Below are 27,808 nucleotides of genomic sequence, written 5' to 3'. Positions count from 1 at the left end.
TTCTAAAGTGGTATTTTTCTAATGAATTTCTTTTTCTTTATGGGCAAATTTCATGAATGGTTCCTCACAATCTTTCTTTAGTGTCTTGCAGCAAAATTCAGATTTTCTATTGTATGCACCAAGAATGTAATGAATACAAGATGATAATTTCTCCAGCAAATTCCCCAGGTACTTTATGGATTAGAGTAATACCTGCCTGCCCATCAATTATGAATTTGTGGTTAAAGAGAAACTTTCTTATCCTGTAGTCGTGCTCAAGCGATACAGTGTGGTCTATAACAAAATTCATACCAAATGTGCATATATTTGCGGTCTGAAAATTTGAAGCATGTGTCCAAATTGCCTCAGTCCGACATGTGTGTGCACTTATCCGACATTACGAAATTTGCGAGATGATGTCATTGGAAGTTCCGAGGAGTATGTTCCCTTTAACGGTCCCGTCTCCTGTAATTAGCCGTGGCTGCATCTTGCTGTAGCCTGTGTAATTGGACTCTGCTGTCTAATCAAGTCAGAGTGTCGTTAGGAAATTCCCCGACCCCGTTTTTCCCGTCTCTTTCTATCTTTTTCTCTCTCTTTGGCTCTCTCTTTCTCCCGCTCATGTCGATTTTGCATGGTAGGTTACATCAGTGGCATCGCGAATGTCTGCGTGGGCCTGGGTGGTAGTGAGGCAATTTTACACTCGGCACAGTGCATACAGTACATGTCTTATGCACTATATGCCTGTGGAATGCCAGTGGTGTGCATACGCACCATGAATGCACACCAACAACATGTGTGCCATGTACCAGTACAGTGTAGCTTGCACAAGGATCATTAAATTTTAATACCTTGTAATGCCAGCACACATGAATCTATAATGACGATGTAGAGATTCTATGTGAGCTCATTGTTTCATTGTTCATTTCTAGGTATTCATGATATACAAATGCCTCATTGTCCGTGCGTTATCAATGTGTGCTTTTCTTTTGATTTTGTTGTATTTAAAGCTCCTAGCTGTACAGCAAGCTGCAAAGTGTCGAGTGCAAATTGTCATTGTATGGCCAAGGCCTGCTCGTCACATCACTGTAAGCAAGCTAAAGTTGTTGGACCGCCGCTATGCTCGACATGATCTGTGCTATGTCTGTGATGTTCAAGAAGATGACACGTGTGTGCATGTGTGCGTGATACAAGATCTGGGCTATCGCGTTGCTCGACCAGTAGAAGGTCAACACCAGCTACCTGTTTTTCTTACCGTGTTAGCAACAGCAACACTGCGCATCAATAACAGTGTCAATGCCAAAAGGCACGATCTGTATCGAATAGATCTTTCATGGTAGGAAGATCCTTCTCAACTCTGATATATAAACGTACGGTACATAGTGTATGAGGCATGCCAGTATGAAGAAATCTGCTTCTTCTGATAATAGAAATTGTATTATGTGTATTGTAATACAAACTTGGCAGTCATGCTGGTGTGGCAGTTAAACTGATGTGAATACTTACAAAAAGGCTCGGGAAGAGTGCAAAAGGTTGTAGGCCTATATCGTATGTATTGTATCTGCCCATTCACAGTCTATTCTGTATTCCATTTATGTAATGAATCAGATAATGTCGTACACAAGGCTGGAATAAATATATGTACATTGTAGGCCAAGTAGCCCATGTACATTCCAGGGATAAGGAGCAAGGTCGGGTATAACTTTTTTTAAACAATGATGATGAAAGGAATGTATCTCAAATCATCTTCATATATAGTTTAGCTGACTGGATAAACTGAGTATGATATTTTGTAAGCTTTAAAGTTGAGAGTGATGATGATAATGATGTTGTTATTATGATAACTATCACAATTACTTTCATTCACATTGTCCTTGCTTTATTATTATTTCAATGATAATAGTGATAATAATGATAGTGATGATGATAATAACAATAATAATAATAATAATGAATTATTGATCAATAATCAACATCATTGTAATAATTGCTGCCGACTAATATATTCATTTTTTTTGTCTTTTGCTGTTATAAATTTAGCAGTCAAGATGCTGTGACTGAAACAGCAATATTTGTATGAACAACAAAGGTCTCAAGTTTGTGAGAGTTAGTCAATCTACTTTTTCAAACACTCACACTGAATGACAGAATTATGAATTTAAAAGATACACAACCAAAGTGCAGAAATATGGTCTTTATCAAGACTCATTGGGTCAATGCACTTTTTGACTCCCAACTCCCAACTGAATATTCCACTTTCACTGTAATTTTGCCACAAAGCAGACATGATACATTCCTCTGTTGTTACTCTTTCTACATCATACTTGACCTTTTTCTTCTTCATTTTTTTTTTCCACAGGAGCCCTCTATGGCTTTGACAAAATCACCCACTGTGAGGCTGGCTTCAGTGCGCAAATTGTACCGGTGAGTGCGTCTTGTGACAGTAGTAATTTTTCTTTTGTCTCTCTGTCTTGAATATATCTCATTTACCAGTACACAGTATCATATTTACATACCTTTTCTTTTACAAATAAATATTTCATTGTTGAAACAATAATAAAATAATGATAATGATGATGATGATAATAATGATAATGATAATAACAATAATGATGATAATTATGATAATAGTAATAGTAGTAGTAGTAATAGTAATAATGATAATAATGATAATAGTAATAGTAATAATAATGATAATAATAATAATAACGATAATAATAATAATAAATAACACTTATATTTAGCGCTTAATACTGACATTTCTAAGCGCATTATTACAGAAATATGCAGTGTATATGAATTAGCTAATCTAAACCTTTGGTGCAACTTGCCTAAAGAAAAAAAAAAGGAAAGTGTTCAGTAGAACTTAATGGTATTACAATGTGCTTTGAGTCTTTATTGTAATTTGAATGTAAAGAAGAAGAACAAGAGAATGCACGCATTGCTGTTTATGCATTGTATTATATGTTATAGCAATACCTTTTCGAAATTTTAGCATGCAATTCTGATTTGGATTCTAATATGTTTCACATTTTTGTTACTCCAGGATAACAGTGTACTGGTCATGGGGGCACCAGGAAGTTTTTACCTGCAAGGTAAATTAATATAACTTTTGTAAATGTATCATGTCTTTTTGTATTTTACTCCACCCGTGCATCAGTGCACGTTCTCACTAATGGCATATTTCGCAGATTCTTTTCAAGCAAAAGCTGGTCTATAAATTAACTGATCGCAATTAATTGTACTTTATTTTGTACTATTTGCTGATGATCTGATGATTTTTGAGATGCTTTAATAATACTACATCTCTTGCAATGCAATTACAATACTGTGAGTTTTTCCAAGGCAGTATTTCTTAAATAAGTATAAAGTGTACCATTTCTACTTCTATCACCTGCCCAACTCCCCCCAATACAACCTGTTGAGCAATCATGATAATTGCAAGCAGAAAATCCATACCAATAATCACACAGCACACAGTCAATGAAATGCCCAGTGGCAGCTAAACCTTTTCTCTATTAAACATAGCTAAATTATATATAAAAGTATCATAAAGGAAGTGTTGTGACCATGTTTTTGCTTGCTCTTGTTGTTGTTGTTGTTGTTGGTGTGTGTGTGTGTGTGTGTGTGTGTGTGTGTGTGTGTGTGTGTGTGTGTGTGTGTGTGTGTATGTGTGTGCGTGTGCTGGGTGAAAGTTAACAACTGACGTGATAACAGGGTGTTAAACAAACCACTGCCTTCCGAAGTAATGAGCAAGTACAGCAACAATGACAATGGCATCAAATGTAACTCTTGAATCATTACACAGAAACTGAGAGCCATTCAGAGTTTTGAATTTCATTTTTTTTTTTTTTAATTATTATTTTCTCTTTCAATGCAGGGCAAATCTATTCTCAGGATCTCACCTCCCAGCAGCCAGCTACAAGTACAAGTGAAGGCGCGGCAAGGACTGACAACAGTTACAGAGGTATGGCAGTAGGAGATTTTTGTTCTTTTTTGTTTTTGTTTCTCCTAATCATCTATTCTTTTCTTTTTTGTTTAAAGAGTTGGGCATTTCCCTGTGTTGTATTTTTCAACATTGCAACTTGTACGCTTTAGCTGTTTCATAAATTCTTGCATAGTTTTGATGCTCAGGTAATGACGATTTCATCAAGTCCAGAATAGTTTGTGTCGTGATCATATACCACTTTTTATTATTATTATTATTATTATTTTTATTTGGCGTAACCCTCTGAAGATCACATCTTTTCATATCTGCATGATAAACTGACAGAGAGGAAAAGAAGGAACCAGTCTGAGATTTGCTGGGTTAGGGGGAGGGAGGGTGGAGGGGGATGACACTCCCAACTGCGCTGAACCAGGCTGGTTCCTTCTCTTCCCTTTCAAAAATAGAATATAAACAAACAGAACAAGCACAATTCCTCTTTAAATAGTCATTTCTATTTCACACCCGTTTCCTGGTATGCAGAATCATTATTGCATTGCTGAATGTCTGTATGATAGCATCCCTAACTTGCCATTTGATACTTTTCCTTGAGCTTCATCAATGATTATTATGGGCTCAGGTGCCATAGAGTTAATAGCAGAGGCTACGGCTGAATTATGCTGCAAATTGGAGAGGCTGCAAAACCAGTTATGTGTGCCTTGCGGCTTGACTGTATTTGATCAGCCTCTTCGGATGTTACGCCATTTTGCTAGACATGGGAGGAGTTGAGGGGAGGAGGAGGGAGGTAGAGGGAATTTGCCTGTTACGGTATCATCAAAAGAGGCAATTATTCTGTCCAATTTTTGTGGCACTACATCCCTTCTTGCCCTCATAGATAGCCTTCAAAAGGGCTTGACTGAATAGTGGTAGAAAAAAAAAATGGAGAAGGAACGGTCTGTCAGTCCTGATGGAATCTAAACTACTCCATCGTTAGGACAATCTCAAGATTCCAGTGGACCATGGAGGATTTTTCCCATCATGGAGACATGGCATGTTTAAAGGGATAGTTTACTGCCAGACATTTGCATTTTTTGGGGGGCTTGGTTGATACTTCAGGCCATTTCTGTCCCTAAATAGAGAAAACCTTTTTTTCTTAAAGACTTAAGAATTTTAAGAGGAATTCACAGCTTATTTGATGACATTTTTTTTTTTTTTTGAAATTGGTGAGATATTAGAAAATTAAGTAAAGCAAAGTTTTACTAATTTGATAGAAGGTTGCACCCACCTTTTATTGGGACCTCTTTGCCTTAAGACATCCCAACCATTTCAAAACCAATCTCTATTACAAACAAGCTTTGGACTCCTCTTAAAATCTTATACTCTTTCATATTTCATGAGAAGTAATACTCATTATCTCTCACAAAAAAGTTGGAAATCTGAAGCCCCAACTCAACCAAAACCATAACATCCCTTTACACCCTTTGTGTGCTTGAGTGCTGATTGACACAGAAAACCCCATAGCATTGTACACACTGTCCAAAGTCCCTGGCACAGAAAGGGTAATGCAGGCAATACCTTGTGTTGATAAATATCAGTAAGGGTAGAAGATTTTCAATGGTAAGTTGCCAGTGATGCCTTTCTTTTTACCTTACAAAGGATTCTGTATAAACCTCACAGCAAAATGTACTGGATGAACCATGTGCCAGAGTATTAAGTTTTTACCACTTCCCCATGTCAGGCATTCAGTTTAAAGATTTAAATGGAAAAAGATGATGGTTGTACTTGATTGAAGTGGGAAGCAGTTCCTAGCAATTTTCAGTGAATGACAGTTGTCATAGCTCTGCTTTTGGGACTCGACCTTGGATTCAGTGCTAAGAGTAATTCAGTTGTCAAGGAGGTGAGAAGTTTGGCATTGGGAGCACGCCGATTATTTTCATCCGATTTCCGTTTTCCGTTTTGGCCGCAACTAAATGAAATGCCCATCCTGTAGGGTGGGGCCAGAGGAACATCGAATTGGTTGACTAGGGATGGGGTCTAGAAGTGTATGAGGGTGGGGTCTAGAAGAGTATGAGGGTGGGGTCAGGGTTGGGGAAGGATAACACAGCATTGTAGTAGTCAGCGCACTGACCCCTTTGCGTGCCATCCCCAATGACTTCGCAATACGCGTGTCTGGTTTAACTATCAGCGATAGAGGAAATAGCACGGCCACTCCTGTCATCAGAGTAGGAATCAATCGGATTGCATGATAGTGGAAGGTCACCAGGGGGTATTTTAAAAAGTAGAGCCATACATGATACATACTTTGTGGGGTTTTCTCATCAATTTGCCAGATACCGTACGCATTATGTATTTATCATATTATGGCTTAAAATCCTATTCCATAGTCGTGTGGTAGGTGTGGCATTACTTCACGTACACATTTGTGTGGTCATTTCCCCTGCATAGGCCTAAAATCTGCTGTCCTTGATGATGACTTACCACAAATGTTGGTTACTGAATACGGTGGAAGTTTAGTTTTTCTTTCCATTTTGTCATCGTAAGGAAAAAAAAATAAACCTTGACAATTAACACATACATAACAATTTCTTTTTGCATGACTTGCATCATTAAGCTTTTGAGCCACAATCATTCATTTCTAGTAGCATTCAAACCACAAAATTAGTCTTTTACTCACTAGGTGGGAAAATAGGAAGGGAAAGCATTATTATGATCTTTATCAAAGTATTGGACGACCAAAATGAGGTTAAAGTGGCTGGTACAAGGCTCATTTATTTATCTAGGTTAATGTTTCTTTGAAATTTCTGGAAATTGTCAAGGGACAAACGGTACAATGATAGGATATCCTGCTATTATATCTAAAATTTAATGTTTTATGTGAAAATGTTTTTGATTTCAGATGGATATCCGCTGGTAATATCCCTGTGGCTGACAGTTCAAGCTTTACCCAGAAAAGCCTATGAGAATTAAGTTGTTATTTTTCACGGCTGAAAGAAGATTCATTACCATTTTGGGGAAGCTTAATTCAAGGAAGTCCGTTTTGGAAAAACAAACAAACTAAAACACGAGCAAAAAAAAGTTGCAAGTTGTTTTCTCCATAATGACATCATGAAGTGATGTAGTCTCCTTATCCTGCAATGATGCCACTGAAACTTTGAAAATTCATAAATTTTGAATCAATTCTTTTGAATATCAAACTTTCACTGACGTATCTACCTGATATTACTGCTACCATGCAATCCACATGTGGTTTCTTTAATACATTTACTTCTATCTGGATGTGCCATGTCTTTTGTGGTTCTCATTATTGTGGGGTAAAGTTGGTCGCTACAATTCATACTTATCATACACACATTTATTCACACTCATATTCATATCCTCTGTAGTTTCAGGAAAAAGAGGATCAGTGTGTAGAATGCTGTGTATTTATGTTTATGCTTTCACTTTATACTTCACTTGATGGCTGCTCACTTCAGCATGTTTATACCAGGGAGATGGGGAGAGACTTCCCACCTTCCTGTTTATACATGATCTATCAAGACATTCTAACTTTCCATTGCAATAGATAGTTCTCTGTGAGGGTATTGGCAAGAGATTCCAGATGTAATTTTAGTGTGGAGACAAATCAGCTAGTTTTCTAATCATCTTATTTACTCGTTAGCACTTTGAAATATTATCTTTTTCAAAACTTTGAAAGAATATATAAACTAAGCTGTAAAACAACAACAATAAGCATCATCTTGATGAAACTCAAGTGGTCGTTGGTGAGGCAAAAAAGGCTCTGAAACTTTTACAGCATTAAAGGCATTATTTACCATTTGCAGATGAAACAAGAAACCCAGCTTCAGTGCTTCAAATTAGTTCTAAAATGAGTTAGCAATAGAAACAACAAAAATGTATGTATGTTAACCAGCATAATCAGTGTTAAGTATTGTTAAAATGTGAACAGTAGTTATGATAGAATTGTTTCTAGAATAAACCATCTACAGTTATGGTTTATCGAAAAAAAATTGTGTTCTCTTCTTACTATCATAGGTTTTATTGTGAAATGTTTGTATGGTGGGATGTTTTGTGATACAACTGGCCTACACATAATGCATCAAATTTGATAACTCGAACACTGCTCCCAATGGTAAACAAAACCATTATCGCTCTTCCGGTTTTGTAATATTAACAAACAAATGACGAAACTCTCCCTAAGCAGTCAGAGAGTTGTTTTGCCAACCAAATGTTGATTTGCAGGGTGCAGCCAGTCATGCATTTTTATAGTGGTGATGCCAACCACAAGGATATTGTGGTCAACGAGCCGAGGATTTCCAAACGGTTTTGAGTTTATTGAGAAATGGCCCAGTTTTTCTCTTGTGAAATGTTGTCGATTTGGCTTGATTGCGTTTGTTTTCTTGAACAATTGTTTGGATGGAAATGTTGATTGGGAGAAATATTAATGGCAAGGACATATTTTGGCTTGATGTTCTCGCCTAATTTGGCAGAGACGTTAGCAAAATACATCATTGGGCACAAAACACTCTGCCATAACTCCACTGTACTATTGAATGCTACATGCATTGTAGCATGGGTGGCTTTAGATTTTAATACTATTTTGATCAGTTAAGATATTATTCTCTATCCCTACAAACTTTCATTTTACATTTCAAATAAGATGGGTTTCTTGAAAAGAAACAACATTGCCTATCTTGCATCAGATGATACTTTGTCACTAGTATTCATTTGTAGGTACGTGTAGATCTGATGTGCGAATGTAAGGAGATACATACAAATTTTGTCATTATACGTCGGGGGTGGGGGGGGGGGGAAGGGGAGGGAAGATCTATTACCACAGCAGCAACAAAAATACCATGTAGGTGGTTTTAATATGAGGGAAAATTTGTGCCATGTCATACAGTGTTCATACAAATCCTCCATGGAGGATTTTGGGTATTAATTTCCTCTTCAGTAGCAGAGATTAGCGGATGGCATCCTGTGGTTCTGAGATAGCATCCTCTAGGACAGCCCTTAATTCAGGAAATTACTTATTATCAAAACAGAAAGCAAAATATATATATTTTTACATTGTTATCTAAAGGAGAACAATGTATAATATGCAAACATCACTGCAAGCATTGTTTCTACTGGAAAACTGATGTTTAACCTTATGGCTGTTTGATCAAGCTTGTCATCTAGGGGGAAAAAATCTGTGTGTTGTATTTATTTGATTATGGTTAAATGAAAATAAGTGTCACTGTGATCAAATATTTGCACGTAGGGAGTGAGTCACCGGTTGAAATCGCTATTGTCTCTCTGGACTCCTGATAAATACCTTCTGGTTTGTGAACTGTAGAATGTTCTTCAAGGAGAAATACACACATGTTCTATGATAGGCAGATGAATATAGATAGTTAAAGTTGACACCCAGATATTTCAAAATGCATGAAAGGCTCTAAAGCTTGATAATAATGAGATGATCAGGTATGCAGTCGCAGCAGACTACCCTAAGACAAACTTTTATTGGTTCTGTGTGCATGGTATATTTCGCTGTGTTTTTTATATTCACATCTTTTGCAAGTTAACTGATCACAGGTAAATTGATGACTGGCAAAAATGTTGCCTCTTGTATTGCAGATGGTCTGCATATATTGCAAACCAAATCACTAACTTCACATCTGAAAAGGAATAACTTTATTATCCATATAGGATGATTCAGTAGTGCATCAAAAACGTGTATTCTTGTCCGCTCCATTTTCACGGTGCAATATGAGAGCGTATTGGAAGAAACGCAAATAGACCAACGTATCAATTTCTCATGAGCTACCATTGTTAGTAGCCATGAAGTAATACACTGATGTATTCTTTCCCATCTTGTGTGCGAGCGCTTGCTGAGTTCATGAACATTTGCTACTTCTTTGATTCATGCAATATCGGCTCTGACTTTAATATGCAAAGATAATATGAATTTTGATTTCTCATTCTGGTACATTGGTCCTTGATCACCCATTCAGTCACGTGCAAAATTGTCTTCTAGGTCCCAAGTCTTTAAATGTAATGGTGTGTTCAGTTCATTGTTTCTTGAACGCAACACTTTTGCAATATGTACACTTGTAGTCACTACAAGTGTACTTATTGCAAAGGTGTTGCGGTGTGCAACTTCAAAGCATCTTGCTACACATTTCTAAGCACACTGTATTCTGTACCTCCTATACACTGTTATGTTGTTATGATTGATCTGCTGTTAATAAGCTGTATATAATCAAGAGATATGATGCGTAAAATCCTGGCAGTGCAGCTAAACATTCCTTTGCATATATATTCTGATTTTAGACTCTGTAAAGCACTTTTATTCCAACAATTTGTTGTTTTAATCCGTTCCATACTGAATTCTGAAAAACCCATAGACTTAACACACAGGTCACCAGGTTCCCGTACAGAACGGGTTAACTTCCGCAGATTGGTACAAGTGGAGAGCGAAATAAAAAACCAGAAAAAGTGATGATCAAGCGCAAACTGAGCTGAATGTCTATGTTGTACATTGCATGTTAAAAGTGTAATATGTCCGTGTGGGAAAGTGACATCACACTTAGATCAATGTTTATAATTGTATAATGCCAATAGAGAGTTACATGTATTTCTGCTTCACTTGAGAAGAGTTTCATCGTAGTGACACTCAGTCCATGTCACTCGTAGAAGTAGGCACTTCAAAAGTTTCCCTCACTTTCTCCAAAAAAAAAAAAGGAAAAGGAAATGAGTTCTTGCTGTTGCCAAGTGCTGTTGATTAGATATTTTACTTTCAATATCTTGTTATCCCTGACATAAGCTTTAAAGAAGCATTTGTCATTCTGCTGTATCAATATTTGATTCATTATTATTCAATTGTACAATCATTGTGACCATTGGTAGCAGTGATTTAAAGAAATGTTCGAATTATCACATTTGATTCATACAACTGTGGTTCAGTTGTATCACAAAGCATCCTACCATATACCGGGGGAAAATGTGGCTATGAAGCAGCAAATGTAAGGATATATTACTAATTTTCTCAATAAACCATAACTGGACATGATTATTTTTAGAAACAATTTTAATAAACTATTGTTCATGTTTGTAGGCCTATATTCAACCCGTTGAGGGTGGACTGATTTTGTTACAACACACATTTCCCATAGACACCTGCCCGAGTATACTCGGGACTCGTCCTCAATGGGTTAACAATGATTATACTGATTAACATTTTTACCTTGGTTGTTTCTATTCTTAAGTCATATTTTCTAACTTTTTTTTTCAGCACTAAAGCTGGGTTGGTTTTGTTTTTTGTTTTGTTTTTCATCTGCAAATGATGAAAAAGTGGCTTTAAAGTAGTTTCTCCTGACGATTATGGACACCAGGAAATCCCACTTGTAGCTTTTTTTCTAAATCCACTTCTTCTGTGGTCATGCTAGTCTTGCTTCAAGGCCCTTGTACGCATTTTTTTTTCCCTTGTACACCAGCACTCTGCATATTCAGTGAGGCAAATCTGACTTGGTGAACATGCCCAGGAAGACTCCTCTCAACTCAAGGCTGGTGTAGATGCCGGTATAAAACAAGCATTGCTCTGTTTTCATCACAGACACTCCTATACAAGCATTACTGTGGTATGCAGCCCATAGCCTGCAGGCCAAGTTAGGATCATGAAAGTCTGTGATATGTCAGCTCTTTGCATTTCACAAACTAGAGAGGTTTTAAAAACACATTTTTTTTTTCTAATCCATCAACAGTTCAAAATTTACAACAAAAACATTTCAAATCTAATGTGAAATGCATTACATACCAGTATCACTTGGTAATGGATTGTAGTGTGGTCAAACAATGTGTAATACGGTGTATTATGAGGAGCTTTAATAAAAACACCACTTTCAAAGCTCATATAGTCTTTGCAAATTAATTATGTATTGACCTAATCAATATCATTATTGATAATGTGCAGAATATAAACACATTACAAACAGGTGAGAAGGTCTAAAGGGTTTCATCATTCCGAAGAAAAGTCAGAGTGATTAGCTATAATGATTACACGATAGTTCTAGTTTACATTCCCTTTTTCTATTAAATGTGCTGCAAATTTATCAAGATGCAGCCCACAGCACTACTTGTGTAGGTTGCTGCACCTGTGTCATTCACAGATCATTAATGGCGAAAGGATTCTTTCATTTCAATTTTTTTTCTCATGCCATTTCAGGCTTCTCGCTTGCTCTCGGTGACTTCAACGGTGACGGCGTTGACGATTACGTCGTTGGAACACCACGCGGGGACAGCCTGATGGGACTGGTAAGTGTAGAGAGATTGGAATGGTAGACATTGCATCTGTGCCATTTTCGAGTTCCTCTGCATTTTATTGCCATCGGATTTCAGCCCGAGCATTCACACGTACTGAGATTAATTTGCAACACGATTGTAATTATTAAATTGAACTAAGTGCCCATTGTAATTATTAAAGTGAACTAGGTGCCCACATGTAGAATCATGTTTCAAATCAAGCAAACTTGCAATGTGAATGCAAACTGGAATTGCAAAGGGTGATTTGAAACCTAATTACAATTATGTTTCCAGTGATGGTCTGGAGGTGTTTTTCAATCACATTTCGCCTGAATTAAACAACGAAACTAGCGCGCGAACATAACTTAACTCTATTCATGTTGGGAGGGGGGGGGGGGATTATGGTGACTTTCCAATCACTTCTACAGAAAGATGGCTGAAGAATGATCGATTGGAACTTGGCAAGAAGCCAAACCTCTGTTCTTGCTCTGAAATTGAAAACCGCAGAATCTGTGAAGACCTTCCTCTGTCATGTGAACGAACGATGATTTGAATCCTAATTGCAATCGAGATAACTATCATTACAGCTACTACGTAGTAGCCAGCACTGGTCGTGCTGTTCACAGATAGGGGAGCATCTTACAGTAGGCCTGTCTTCATCTGACCAGTGTTTCGAAGTAGCGCGCTATTTTGTGATTAGTAAATTAGCCCAATGTGAAAACAAATATTTGATCAGGAAAATATCCCCCAGAATCGTGGTGTACGGTAGTTAGTGAAAGAGCGTGCTACACTGTATTTTGTGAATTAGCCCAAAACTTTCTCGATACCATGGATTGCTCCTGATTGAACTGCGCTCAAGCCCACACAGGTACGGGCACTGCGGTCTGGCTGCACATAGAGTTCTGTGGCTGAGCGAGCAAAGCGAGTAATGATGTAAAGTATGCATGTGTCAACTTTGGGCTAATTTCTCAGACGGGCTGGTTTCGAGCTGATGAAGATGCACGTTTGTGATATCGAGCTATCTTCCTAGACCGCAAAATAGCCCACTAGTTTGAATTTCGGACTGGTGAAGACATGCCTAGTTCTGCTCCCTATGTCATTTCCTCTCTCTCCCTCGTGCAGTGACACCCATCCATGATCTCACTGCCAGAGAAATTGATATGCCCTTGTTTTTGTGATGTATCTGATTTCAGGAAGTGGCCAATAATTCTGATTGTAAACAGTAGAGATCAGTCTGGACCACAATGTTCCCGAGGATTATATAACAATGATGTCAACGTCCTTGACCACAAAAGACAATAGGAGGAGACAGTAAAAAAAAGGAAAGAAATCCCAAGAAAGATAATGATGTTTCTGATGCTGCAAGTACAGAATAGGATGTGGACAAAATGCTTCGGGGATTTTCAGGCTATATTTATCTGTGTATGTGCCAAGGTGCACTTAAATTCTCTGGATGCTGGCCAAAATCCTATTTATATGACTGTATCTTGAGGAATTTTTCTTGAAATTTTGATTGTAGACAGAAGATTACATTGTTGTTGTTAATGTTGTGTGCAATGGAGGTGAAGGATAGGTTACTTGAATAGACAAAAATGAAGGATATTAAAGTCAGTATGCTGTAAATGCTACATAATTGTGTATTTCAAAATCATTTGCAATCCTGGTTGTTCTTGTGTGAATGTATGCATCTATGATTGTGGGAATACAAGTACATGTAGTCACACAATAAAACATGTCTGTTTAATATGTATAGATGTTACTGTCAGTACAATATTTGGATGTGCTTATGTCTGTTTGTCCAGTTCACTTTTACAATACTTATGTTTCATTGTGTAACATTGTATACCATATAGCATTATTATTTATTGATTAGGGAGGCGACCAAACCAATTGATCTTTTGTTGCTGAGAAGATAAATAATGAAAATACATGTAGCAATGGCAACAGTAATGATAAAAATGAGTGATAATTGTAATGGTGATGAAAACGAAATTGGTAAACAATTTAGCTCTTCCTTGGGGCCCTGTCAGTAATTATTGTTGCCCCAGAGTTTCCATGGTACCCGTTGAGGTCAAGCGGGACATCATAGGCCACCACATCTTGACCAATCACCCGAACGAGATTTGAATCCTGGACCTCGTGGTTCAAAAACCCAAACTTTATCCATACCGACCTTATCGTGTTGCTCCTGTGAATACACCACAGGTGTATAACCAAGAGGCCATGCATGAGAATAATAATGAAAATAATAGTAGTAATGGTAGTAATAATGATAATCATAATGATAACGATGATGATGATGATGATGATAGTGATAGTGATGATGATGACGATGATGATGATGATGATGATGACGATGATGATAATGATAATAATGTATAATGATACTTTCATTGCCTGCACAAACACTTGTATGTCCCTCAAAATATTTGGTGACTTTTTCCATTTTTGTTCTCTCCCTCTGTCTCTGTCTCCCTTGGTCTTTCTCTCAATCAGGTGGAAATATTCGACCAAAGTCTCGCCCTCATCACCAGTGTCAGAGGAGGGCAGCTGGTGTCATACTTTGGAAACAGCGTCGAGGCTGAAGATGTCAACGGAGACGGGTGAGGGGCGAGATTATCAATTTAAGTCCTCTTTCTATCCACTAAACTGTAGATGAATGAACATGCGAGACATTGACTTTAAGTCAGGTCAGGAAAAAGAAAATTTGTCCAGATTCGTGAGCAAGTCCTTGGGAGACTTGCTATGGCAAAGGCATTCTCACCTCATCTAATTTTCATAAATGTGGGCGTGGCTAGAGTTATACCATTGTTTCATTAAAACATGTTAAGGTTCACCTCCTGTAGCCTTCATAAATTTCAGTTTATTTATTTTTTTGCATTATTTTTTGCCAAAAATTTTCACAGTAACGGAACATCCAGGATGTATGCTTGATTTTATGAGTTTTCGCATGTATTATTCTTCATCCAAAACAATGAAGTATTTGATTGAATTTTTAAAACGTGTGGTTTTTTTTTCTGAAATTTGTGTACTAATTGCAATTTTTCTATATTTGAACCAAAATGTGACATTTGACTGTGTAAAAATGCATTTTTTTTTGTTACCAGTAGCAATTCTTCAATCTTTGGTAGCCCTGCCGTGCCATTTTTGTTTTGATTTTATTCCCGATGAAGTCAACTCGAAACATACAGCTCCCCCGCAACTTATTCATGCAATTGATTCTGTTCCTTTGTGTTGTTGCAGCTTGGACGACCTGCTGGTGGGGGCGCCGATGCACACGGACAAGCGGTCGACCAGCGAGAAGTGGGAGGCGGGCCAGGTGTATGTCTACTTGCAGCAGAATGATGTAAGCACCAGCAGTGGAGTTGGCAATGCGAGAAGTTTGCCAGCAGACAAAATGAAAAAAAGGAGCTCTACTATAGGTGTGATCAGACTGGCAAAAGATCGAGAAGTTTAAGATCGCGATCTTGAAAATCTGGACGTTTTGCCAGTGTGACAGCAAACTTTGGCGTACTTCTTGTGAAACTTCCCACTCCAATGAGGGATATTTCCCCACTTCTGCCAAACTTTTTGGTCTTTTGCCAGTGTGAACGCTAGAAACTGAAACTTTGTGAAGTTTGTCACGTGACCAGTCCATGTATGCAGTATGCGGCCATTGTGATGCGCAGGTGTTCTTTGTTACATCACAATGACTAGCCATCAGAAAACTTTTCTTTTTTCTTGCGCACGTGCACTAGTGACCCAAACTTCTCCATTCAAAGATCGAGAAGCTTGGCTGCCCGTGTGACTGGACGGCAAAAGATTGCGAAGACTTTGCAATCTTAAACTTCTTGATCTTTTGCCAGTCTGATCACGCCTTATAAAAACTTTTCAAGTAGTCTGAAGAGTGTACTTTCCCTGTGTGCTATTTTTTTACCGACCTGTTGTGTTTTCTTTCTGTTGTGAATTTTCAATCCCCAGCATCCCCGACTTATCTCCATCTTCAAAGACAATCCCCTCAATGCTGTGTTTGTCTGGTACCTGGCTTTCACACCATTTTCTCTTGTAGGTTTTGGAAAATAAAGTGAAACAAGTTATAATGATATCAAGTGGAAAGTGCAGTGGAATCTGAAGAATTTTGAAAGTGATACCAAATTTTAGATGGTTATTAAAGCCAGCAGTGCTTTCAGGCTCCAGTTCAACAGATCACAGATGCTACATTTATCCATTTAGGAAGAGTCCGGAGTATACTCGGGCAAATATCTATGGGAAATGCTTATTGTAGCATATCAGCCCGTCCTCAATGGGTTAAGAGATGAGAAGAAACTGGAGTATACTTTTGTACCTTTGGAAACTGCAAATATGAGCAGTCCTCAAACTTTCTCAATTGTCTCCTTTGCACACTCAAACTTAACCTTTTAGGGAACAATGGTCTTATGATTCTATTGCTAGTGTTAACAACAGGTACTGTGAAAGTGGATATTTTCGCGTGACTAATTTTTCGCGCTTGGCCGGGTCAGAAGAGTTTCGCTTGTGTTTGATTTCGTGGAATCAAGACATCACGCACAGGAACTTATAGCAAGCAAAAATATTAGTGTGCTTTTATTTTCGCGCTAGTATCTGGTTGCGAGAAATGCGCGAAAATTTCAGCACCGCGAAAATTTCCACTTTTACAGTATTCCTTTGGTTATGAGAGAGTTTATTACCTACATTTATTGCATTTGTCTGTTTCATTTGTCTTGCAGAACTCATTTTCAGAGCCTCAGGTGATCACCGGGAAGGCCATCAGGGCACGATTTGGATATTCCATCTCCTCCATTGGAGATTCCAACCAGGACGGCTTCAACGGTGAGAAAGTGTAAACGAGCAGTTTCTAGTGGTGTACACTTTAGAATGGTGATGAACCAAGGGTAATAAGATGACTATTTGTGCAGAACAGAATATTATGCACACAGTTCAAGAAGAAAAGGCAGTGTTTGAGTGTTTGAAGAACTCTAATGGGATGGCATAGCTCTATCACTATCTGAGACATGTCACATATTGGCACAGAAATCTGCATACAAAGGTATGCAATGGGAGGTACAAATGTACATAATGAACTTTTAAACAATGTTACAGAATTCTGTGGGGTAACCACCTAAAAGGTCTCCAGTGCTGGAGTGATAGGGAGGTACCTTTTTTTTTGTGAGCATTCTTTACCCTTATCTGCCCTGCTTCCATTGTATGTAGATGTGGCGGTGGGGGCCCCGTATGACGGCGAGGGCCAGACCGGCAAGGTGTACATTTTCCACGGCAGCGCAAATGGACTTCAGACAGAACCATCGCAGGTACGATTCGGGGTTTTCAATGATTTGTCATGGTGTCAGTTTGACTCACTGATAAATATTCATTGTCATACGTGTCATTCTTACTCTCATGTTGAAACTGATACCATTTTTTAAAATCTAACTGCACTAAAATCTTATTCCATATACTCTAAAGTGGGGGGTTAGAAGAAATGCCACAGCATTTGATACTATAGACCGATTCTGTGACGCGCTATGTGTATTTTTGGCATGGGCAGCGCCATTAACGAGGTGTCTCAGCCGACCCCCCCTCCTCTCTCCCCCACCCCCTTCCGCGCGCGGAATGAAAAACTGATGCATGGTTGCTTCAGCCAATGGGTGTCTCGTACTGAGTACGCGAATGCTTGCTTAGTGCGCGAATCTTTGTTACATGTGCGCGATAAACATGTTGACCGGGGTGGGGGAGAGCAGGGGGGGGGTCGGCTGAGACACCCACTATGGCTGCGCCCAGTGCCATGAAATGTCTGCTACCCTCAACGAACCCGAATCGGTCTATAGGATGAAATTAGTATCGCATGTCCAACCATAACATGAATTTTCCTGTTTTTACTGGATACTCGACATGTCAAGTGGCTGGATAGGTTCTGCTGGAAAGAGAGAGAGAGAGAGGAAGAAAAATATATAGGTAGATAGCTAGATAGAGAGAGAGAGTAGATAGATAGATAGATAGATAGAGAGAGAAAGAGTAGATACAGATAGATAGATAGAGAGAGAGAGAAGGAGATAGAGAGATATGAATAGGTCAATAGAGAGAGAAAGATGAATAGGTACATGTAGATGGAGAGAGAGAGAGCTGTGCAAATATTTTGACATGTTATGTGGACGATCAAATGGCTTCCTAGCCCAGTGATCTGCCTACTTCCTGTTATTTTCCCCGATTTCCCAGGGAATACTTGGCGACATCTTGTAAGAGATATTTTACTCCCGATGCTTCGTGTGTCATGTTTATTCGAGTTAAAATATTTACAAGTATGTATACAGCAGTAGGTTCAAATTTGGTTTTGAAAACACAACAAAAACATATATGAAAAATAACTCAGCAAAGCATCCACACCCCCTCATATGGCTTCATTTGATGCTGCTGCAAGATAAATAATGATATCATTTGTGTTTAGCATGCACATCTCTTGAAACGTCATACATGCTTTCATGCCCAAATTCAGTCTGCACCTTTGTACTGGATTCGCCATACATTTCGCAAGATTTTTATTTTCCAGAATTCAGCAAGTCGGGTGCTTTTCGCAAATTTAACAACGTGTGAAAATATCAACTCTGATCCGGACCATGCATGCATCCATTGTGCTTTTCTTGAATCATTGCTAAACTCCCCTATTGGGAATTTAACCACTTGCAAAATTGTCGGGAAGTCCCGATTTGTGAAAATTAGACTAGCTAAATATATGGCTTACATATACAGTAATGTATTTAAAGTGAGGGGGGTAATAACCAATGTTTAATTTGAGAAGTAGTGTGTGAGATACACCTAAAGTAAGCTGAAAAAAACAAACAAAGGAAAACATCTTTTCAACGCCAAGTTAAAAGAAAATAGTACAGTCCTTCCTCTCCTTTCCATCCTCCCTTTATCCGGATGCAATCTCGGTGTAATTTTTTTTTTTTTCAATCTAATAATTACCGGGAAAAGGGGGAATTCCTACACAAACTCACATAAAGTGCATATAATTCCCAACATAATTAACACACATTTCTATATAATTTTCATCTAAATAACATGCATTCAGACATTCTCTACCCCCAAATCACCACAGAACTTGGACAGAAAACCTTTCATTAAATTAGGGCATGGTACAGGCGATCAATCCATTGAGCAAATTAATACAGTTTTCCAAACGCAGACCAGCTATTAAACAAGGATGTGACATATTCACACAAACTTGATAGATGTTCATGTACAAGTAGCTACCACATTGGGTAGGCAGCTGCGTGTGTATTAATTAAACAATGAGTCTCCCAATTCCGGCCAAACCCTGTATTATCCGGATTTAGCGCCAGTCCCGACATGTTCAGATAGGAGAGGTCAGACTGTAAAAGTGAAAAATAATTTGCTTGCAGCTTCTTTGTCAGTGGTGACCCTTGGTCATGCATGGTGAAAGACCACCCAGCCATTTGTAGATGGACAGAACGGTCTGAGGTCCTTGGTTTATCAGTGGCATACATCTCAAGTAGGAAGCGTCCTTGCATTCAGACCGAGACTGCATCCGTCTGCCTGCCCTACCTGGCCACAAAAGTGGAAGGATTTGTCAAATTATGAAGATGGGTGTAAAATTTCTTGAGCAAAGTGCGGGGGAAGGGGGTTCACTTGTTCTAGCGGGGGTGTTTGGGTTGCAATTTTCAGTTTCTGTTTACTCCTTGAATGACATTGTTTGGAATCGTCTGTTACTCAGCAGTATCAAATTTTCCGGTGACTAGATTTTTAGTGAGACGGTCACAAGACTTGAACTTTTGACAGTCTTCTCTGCATGTAAGAGTGCCCCCAAACTATTTTGTAAACATGCAGATAATTGAAGTCTTCCTCTTCATCTCAAGATTCCATCTGTATTCATTCATCACTTTGTACGTACATTCCAGATTGTTTGTTTTGTTTTGAGGATCCACTATGAAAAATAATCAGATTTTTTTTTTTGTCCCCGCCGAACGAGTTCGAGCAGGGGACTATGAAACGGGCTCCGTACGTGTGTGTGTCCGTGTGTCCGTCTGTCTGTCCGTCCGTCCGTCTGTCTGTCTGTGCGTCCGTGTGTGATCAAAATGTTCAATTTGCTACTTCTCTGTCATTTATGAGCCAATTTTGATTCTGTTTACTTTATATGATAGCACTACATGGGAGCTTTGAAACTTTTACACAGAATTTCAGTTGTGACCTTTGACCTTGACCTTTGACCTATAAATTGTACATTTTGCTTCAAAATGCTACTCCTTCGCCATTTCTAACCCGATTTCGATTCCGTTTGCTTTATGTGATGACACTAGGTGAGGGCTTCAAAACTTCTACACAGAATTTTGACCTTTGACTTCTTTGACCTTTGACCTTGATTTTTGACCTATATTGTACATTGGCTACAAAATGCTACTCCTTCGCCATTTCTAACCCGATTTCAATTCCGTTTGCTTTATGTGATGGCACTAGGTGAGGGCTTCAAAACTTCTACACAGAATTTTGACCTTTGACTTCTTTGACCTTTGACCTTGATTTTTGACCTATATTGTACATTTTGCTACAAAATGCTACTCCTTCGCCATTTCTAACCCGATTTCAATTCCGTTTGCTTTATGTGATGGCACTAGGTGAGGGCTTCAAAACTTCTACACAGAATTTTGACCCTTGACTTCTTTGACCTTTGACCTTGATTTTTGACCTGCATTGTACATTTTGCTACAAAATGCTACTCCTTCGCCATTTCTAACCCGATTTCGATTCCATTTGCTTTATGTGATGACACTAGGTGAGGGCTTCAAAACTTCTACACAGAATTTTGACCTTTGACTTCTTTGACCTTTGACCTTGATTTTTGACCTATATTGTACATTGGCTACAAAATGCTACTCCTTCGCCATTTCTAACCCGATTTCGATTCCGTTTGCTTTTTGTGATGGCACTAGGTGAGGGCTTCAAAACTTCTACACAGAATTTTGACCTTTGACTTCTTTGACCTTTGACCTTGATTTTTTACCGATATTGTACATTTTGCTACTAAATGCTACTTCCGGCGGGGACATATTTTACGCACTGCGTAATTTCTACTTTTCCTTGTTTTTTGTTTGTTTGTTTTTTTTTTGGGGGGGGGGGGGAGCTTTTGCATTCTAGATGTCTGTTGCAGAAAAGCAGCTGATACTGAAAAACAAACCCCAAAATGAACATATTGTTTTGCAAGAATGGGATATGGTTTTCATTTGTCATTTTTGAATGGGATTATACTGGAAGCTGTTTATCAAAATTTGTGCCAATTTTTCTTCCCACATTCAATGAACAAAAGGGAAAATTTTCAAAGCTGATAGGCAAATGGTTGAACAAGCCCTTAGTATGTGGGCAAAAGTGAAGGTAATTGCTGCACATGTTGTACCATCACACAGCCACTAAGAAAAAAAAAAGTATCCTAAATCGGGTTGAATCAATCTGAACTTCATTAAATGCACCAGAATGAGTTCCTCGATGTGTTGAATTTGTCACACAGAGGAAAACGTGTCTGCAGTCTAGCCCAGAAATGTGAAATCCTCCTGAGCTGTTTAAAGCGTGAAACAATGCCTTACCTCTTGACTTGATTTTTAAAAATCTCTCTCACCCCCCTTCCACAGTTCAGGGCCTGTGGGCCCGGGGTTATATTTACTTTTGTACCTCTGCAATGTCTCAAGCTAGATTGGCTTTTTATCAGTCTCCTGATCGCTCGAAGAAGGGGGAAAAACTCAAGAGAAGGAAAGAATCGGGTTGTATTCCCCTTTCCTGCCCAGACCCCTGGCAGGAAATAGGTGTAGACTTCCAGTGAAAGTTATTAATTAGTTTAGGAATGTTCAAATATGGCAGGCATAGGGCAAATATCTTTGAATAACCTGTTTTTTGTAGGAGTAATAGGGTACGCGATAGTATGTACTTCTTGTGGAAATTTTTGCCATCTTGAGCCACAACAGTAGCTAAGCTAGACATGCAACAACTGTATTTACATTGTATATTGCTATAATGTGAAGGCATATTTTGCTTCAAACCAGTAGTGTATTACAGTGATTTTGATTTATGAGGGATTCAGTTATCTTAATGATCATCTGTTATGGATCACTCAAGTTTATCAAGTCATCTTTATTTCTCTGTATTTTGTATGAATTTTGTGTTCTAAACAGACTGATATTTTATGGGCTCGAAAGTTGAGAATTTGAAAGTCTTGCATGGTCTTATTGTTCTCTTGTAACCAATTAAAACAATTCATTCTTTAACTCCTTATGTGCCATGGTGTAAACCACATGTGTGCCACATTATTCTAAGACAGCAACTTAGTCATGCTTCGGGGAAATATTCTGCCTTTCAAATCTACATAATTTCAGTAGATTTCAGTTCCCCTGGTCATGTAATGAGCAAAGGCGTAGAGAAAATGCCAAGCTTTCCTTTGATGTAAATTGTATGACAAATCTATGATCGTTCTTCTTTTAAATGACCAGTAGCTACATTATTGTAGACGCATGACTTTTGTACACAAAACAGTGCATGAAACTTAGAATTTACTCACAAATCCAGTTGGGAACACCACTTGATAGCCAATCATCACATAAAATGCAAGCTACATGTGACAGGAATGGAATCTTGAGAAATGCTTTCATTGTGCTGCGGCATTTGGCGATTTATCGATCGATTTGGGCGGGATTGTGGGTTTGAGCAGAATATGCGAAGTTGGCACGCCGTCGACTGAGTCGGACGTGCGAACGTGGCACAGAAAGAGTTGATCAACCTCTGCTTTATAATTTTGCCTTTTGTCTGTGGATGGCTCATAGCAACAGCTCTCTGAATCGTTTGTGGCAGCAAAGAAGAATGATGGGCCACATTTGTGGTCAAACTGAAAATAAAAAAAAAATCAGCAAGCAAACCAAGAATGAAAGCAGAAATTGCCGTAGACCCAAATCTGTACTCAAGCCGTCAAATACAGGGGGTTTAAAGGCATAATTTACCATTTGCAGATGAAACAAAAACCCAGCATTAGTGCTTCAAAATAGTTTTAAGATATGAGTTAGGGATAGAAACAACCAATGTAAAAATTTGAACCGGTGTAATCGATGTTAAGTATTGTTATACAAAGTGTGATCAATAGTTATAATAAAAATGTTTCCAGATTAAACTCTCTGCAGTTATGGTTTAATGAGAAAAATAGTTATATACCCTTAAATTTTAGGCTTTATTGCAAAAATTCTATGTGTTAGGGTGTTTTGTGATACAACTGACCTGCACATGTGCATCAAAAGTGATATCTTGAACATTTTTTAAATCACTGCTCCCAAAGGTAAACAGGACCCTTAAGATATCAAGGATTAGGATATACATTGTATAAAGGACAAGTTCACCATACGTTTGGATTAAGTCAATGCAGCAATATTGGTAGAAGACATCAGTAAAATTTTGAGTAAAATCAGACAATTTGTTAAAAAATTATGAATTTTTAAGTTTCTGTGAGGTCACTGCTGATGAGAAGACTACTGCAATTTGTGATGTCACATGTGTAGAATGATATAAGGAAAATATGAAGAGAATTCCACAAAAATTTAATTCTTTGAAAAAAGTACATACAGTGTTATGCCCTCAACTTGAAGCTGACATATGTGAAGGATGATATTATTCCTCCTGCCTTTTGAAAAAGGCAAGTGAAGTGTTTTTTTATTATGTGAGAAAAGTGAAAATATGTTGAGTTTTCTTTACATCTTCTGTGAAATGTTTAATGCATATGACATCACAAGAAGTAGTAGTCTTCACATCCAGCAATGTCGGCAATGAGATTTCAAAAATTTGTAACTTTGAATGAATTGTTTGATTTTCCTCAAAATTTCCCCAATATGTATTTCTTCAAATATTACTGATTTCACTTAATCCACATGTACTGTAAAACGAGAAATGTTCGCGTGCATTTTAGCCCTTGGGCTTTTCATACTGAATTCTGGAAGCCCCATAGACTTAATACAGAGGTTGCCAGGTTCCTGTATGGAATGGGTTAATTTCACAAAAGTCGCAAGCGTCAAAATTCACGAAATTTAGTTGCATGCAAAAGTTATTGTCCACACAATATGCATTGGATGCCAGTGGTAATTCACAAAAATTTTATGCTGCTAGAAAGGCCGTCGGCTCCAATGCGCAAAATGTTCATGCCGTGAATATATCGTGTTTTACAGTATACGAAGGGTGAGCTTGTCCTTTAATTCTTGTTGTTGTCCCCCCTGAGGGCGCTGAAGCAATTTCCATACACGTTTTCTTCCTCCTCTTCCTCTTCTCTATGACAGACCATCAGTCCTTCGTCGCTGGGCCAGACAGGAATCACTACGTTTGGCTTCTCTGTCCAAGGCGGTCAAGACATGGACAAAAATAACTATCCAGGTATTGAAGAAAACAGTCCAAGGACAGGCCTGACAGGGGCCTTGTTAGGCTTGACCAAACAAGTCTCCTTTAATACCTTAAAGGCATAATTTACCATTTGCAGATGAAGCAAAAACCCAGCTTCAGTGCTTCAAAATAGTTCTTAAATGTGAGTTATGGATCTATATAGAAACAACCAAATTAAAAAATTTTAATCAGTATAGATAATTTAAGTATTGTTAAGATATACATGTACAAGATGTGAACAATAGTTGTAATAGAAATGTTTCTAGACTAAACCATCTACAGTTATGAGTGTACGGTTTAGTGAGAAAAATAGTGATACCTCCTTATGGTTTAGACTTTATTGCAAGCTTTTTACATGGTAGGATGTTTTGTAATACAACTGACCTACACATATTATGCATCAAATGTGATATCTTGAAAACAATTTTTAAATCACTGCTCCCGATGGTAAACAATACCATTTAGTTTGTATACTGAAAATGTGTTGGAGGGTTTTATGTTTTTCCCCTGGCATAAAGAATAAGCACAGACAAGAAAACAAAAACAAAACAAAAACAAAACAGCTAGGCTGGCAGATCTAGATCCATGTTTGCCAACTCCCTGGAGCAAGGTTATATCAGAAAGATTAAAGGGATAATATAGTTTTGGTTGAGATGGGGCTCCAGATTTCCAACTCTTTTTTTTTAATAAGATAATGAGAAACCTCAAATGAAATATAAAAGAGAATACAATTTTATGAGGAATTCAAAGTTTATTTGATGAAAATTGGTTTCGAAATGGCTGAAATATCCAATAACAAACAGATCCTGATAAAGGATGACGCCCATTTTTTATCAGGTCCACATTGTTGTACTTTGTTTTTGGATGTCTCAGTCATTTTTGTAAATCAATTTTCGTCAAATAAACATTGAATTCCTCTTAGAATTGTGCTATTTCATATGTGGTTTGTAATCATCTTCCAAATAGTTCAATCATAAAATGAATTCCCCATCTCAACCATAACTAGATACCATCCCTTTAAAGCCCCAGTGTGATTTTAATTTTGGACATTACCAGAAAAGAAGGCAAGTTTGTATTGCTAAACTGAGCTTGTTTTCGCTGGTGGTGTGATGACAAAATATCATGGAACACACATAATACAAGTACAATGTAGACATGGAGAATGTTGATTAAATTCTGGCATACGTCACAGTAAATACAAGCATTTCCTATCTCTCTAGTTTTATAGTATCATCATGAGTTGTGCAACTGTGAGTGGATGTCACTTTTTATTGTTAAAGATGCACTTGGAAGTAAGGACTCAGCTTGGTAGATGCATGTGGTGGCTTTATGTGAAAGACAGTCAAACTTCTACTGATGGAAATGTGTGACAATGTTGAGATAGCTGGGGATAAAAAGTGTTGAGGTGTATAAAAGCTTTTACAGCTTTTGCTATGACCATCAAGATGGCTATACATGGATATTCCCATGCTATCAAATTGTGCAGGAATGTTTATAATTACACCTCTGTCTATGAGAGTGTGATAGTAAATGAGGTTATTCTCAGTCTTCATGTCTTAAAACTACTCATTAATTGTTGTGAAGTGCAGTTTCGCTCTTCATGGCCTTTTGTCTGTAAAACGATATCATTGAAACTGGTAGCTTTCATAAGACCGGGCCATTCAACTCATATATTGCTATTACTGAGAATGTTATGAAACTGTGTCATTTTGTGTTGTTGTTGTCTTGTTACTCTCAAGCATAGCTAGCTTGAGAATGACACACCACACATGGAATTTTTTTTTTGCAGCAGGAACCATAGCCAGTAAATCCCAGTGCAATATAAATTCAAGTCAGTTGATGAGTTTTTTGCAGGAAGTTCCATAAGGTTTCATTTTATGTGTGTGTATATACATCGTACATTGCACTTGAAACTAAGCAACTTCAAAACTTGACAATTTGCATGTTTGTGTGTGTGTGTGTGTGTGTGTGTATTTCTGTGTATGCGAGTGTTTTTGCATTTGACAAATCAATTTTTTGTTTTCTGTTTTTATTTCTCAGATTTGCTGATTGGTGCAGAGAGTTCTGATAGAGCCATTCTCGTAAGGTGAGGACTGAAAAATAAATTATATTTTTGAAGCAGTTTGGTTTAATATTGATTAGATATTGGAAGTGCAGGATCCTCTTGATGAATAGATTCCATCTCTTTCAAGTACTTCTCTTTTCAGGAAGAAAATTTTGCAAAGTTCTAATATTGATAAAGGTAATTTGAGCAACAAGCTTCCCCTTAACCAGTTGAGGACAAGCTGATTGCTATAGCACACGTTTCTCATAGACACCTGCCTGAGTACACTCCTGAGTATAAGCTTCATCAACTGGTCTACGTACCTATATGCTGCCATGTGTTGACTGCATGTGTAGCGTGAATCATTTTTCCTATGATTGACAGAGGTCATGAACTCTCACAGTCTCTCCAATTTTTTTTTCCCCTCCCACTCATCAGAGCCCGCCCCGTTGTCTTGCTGCACGCCGAACTCACCCTTGACCCCATCGGAATCAATCTCGAGAACAGGACTTATGAACTCTCCGATGGTACCATGGTAACCAGGTAAACAAAGACAGGATCAGGTGCTCTGACACTGCAGTTGGCTGCATTAAAACTTACGATAATTGTGGTGACCAGGATGTTTACTTTTGAATTTTCCACATGTTTTATGAGAACAAGGCATACCATGTGCTTAGCCTTTCTTGGAAACTGGCATGTTAGAGATATAGTCTAAATACCATTGTTTCAAGTCCGGTTGCTGCTGTATTGTAGCTTGCACAGCTGAAAAACACATATGCAGGCTTTAGGATTTTGGCTGTGCAATTACTTGTATGTTTTCATTCATTTCACAGGAAAGACAATTTGATTTGATATTCCCACTTGAAATACAGCTGTATAGACCATTTAGTATTTAGCTCATGTGCTCATTTTTAAAAATGACCTTTTTTTTTCATTTGGTTAGGAATTTCACTCAATTTGAATGGAACATAATGCATAGCCTTGCCCAACGTAACATTTATGGAATTCACGTTTTAAACAAATAATGAACTTGCCTAGACTACATGTAGGTGACCAGAAAGGTCCATCCATTAACACTGTGGGAAGCATCTGGTTCATTGCTTAGTATTGAGTGCATCAACAAACTTTTTATTATTTCCTCCGCCAAGGGAGGAGGTTATGTTTTTGTTACCGTTTGT

General features: G+C 38.0%; 1 protein-coding gene across 1 annotated transcript in view; it reads left to right on the top strand.

Annotated features, from left to right (window-relative positions):
- The window catches only part of LOC139721290 (integrin alpha-8-like), a 92,122-nt gene that overhangs the window by 38,684 nt on the left and 25,630 nt on the right, over nucleotides 1-27,808 (top strand). Inside the window, exons 5-15 of the mRNA XM_071632611.1 lie at nucleotides 2,336-2,400; nucleotides 3,023-3,071; nucleotides 3,857-3,943; nucleotides 12,105-12,193; nucleotides 14,678-14,784; nucleotides 15,425-15,527; nucleotides 16,906-17,008; nucleotides 17,390-17,487; nucleotides 24,487-24,580; nucleotides 26,627-26,672; nucleotides 27,069-27,173. Of these exons, the coding sequence (XP_071488712.1) occupies nucleotides 2,336-2,400; nucleotides 3,023-3,071; nucleotides 3,857-3,943; nucleotides 12,105-12,193; nucleotides 14,678-14,784; nucleotides 15,425-15,527; nucleotides 16,906-17,008; nucleotides 17,390-17,487; nucleotides 24,487-24,580; nucleotides 26,627-26,672; nucleotides 27,069-27,173 (946 nt within the window). The remainder of the gene's footprint in view (nucleotides 1-2,335; nucleotides 2,401-3,022; nucleotides 3,072-3,856; nucleotides 3,944-12,104; nucleotides 12,194-14,677; nucleotides 14,785-15,424; nucleotides 15,528-16,905; nucleotides 17,009-17,389; nucleotides 17,488-24,486; nucleotides 24,581-26,626; nucleotides 26,673-27,068; nucleotides 27,174-27,808) is intronic.

Source organism: Diadema antillarum, unplaced genomic scaffold (assembly GCF_040938485.1).
Source record: "Diadema antillarum isolate AM-2024a unplaced genomic scaffold, OU_Dant_1.0 scf00000141, whole genome shotgun sequence".
Taxonomy (NCBI): Eukaryota; Metazoa; Echinodermata; class Echinoidea; order Diadematoida; family Diadematidae; genus Diadema; species Diadema antillarum.
Note: the sequence above shows the minus strand (reverse complement) of the source record. Positions and strands in the feature narration are given on the sequence as shown.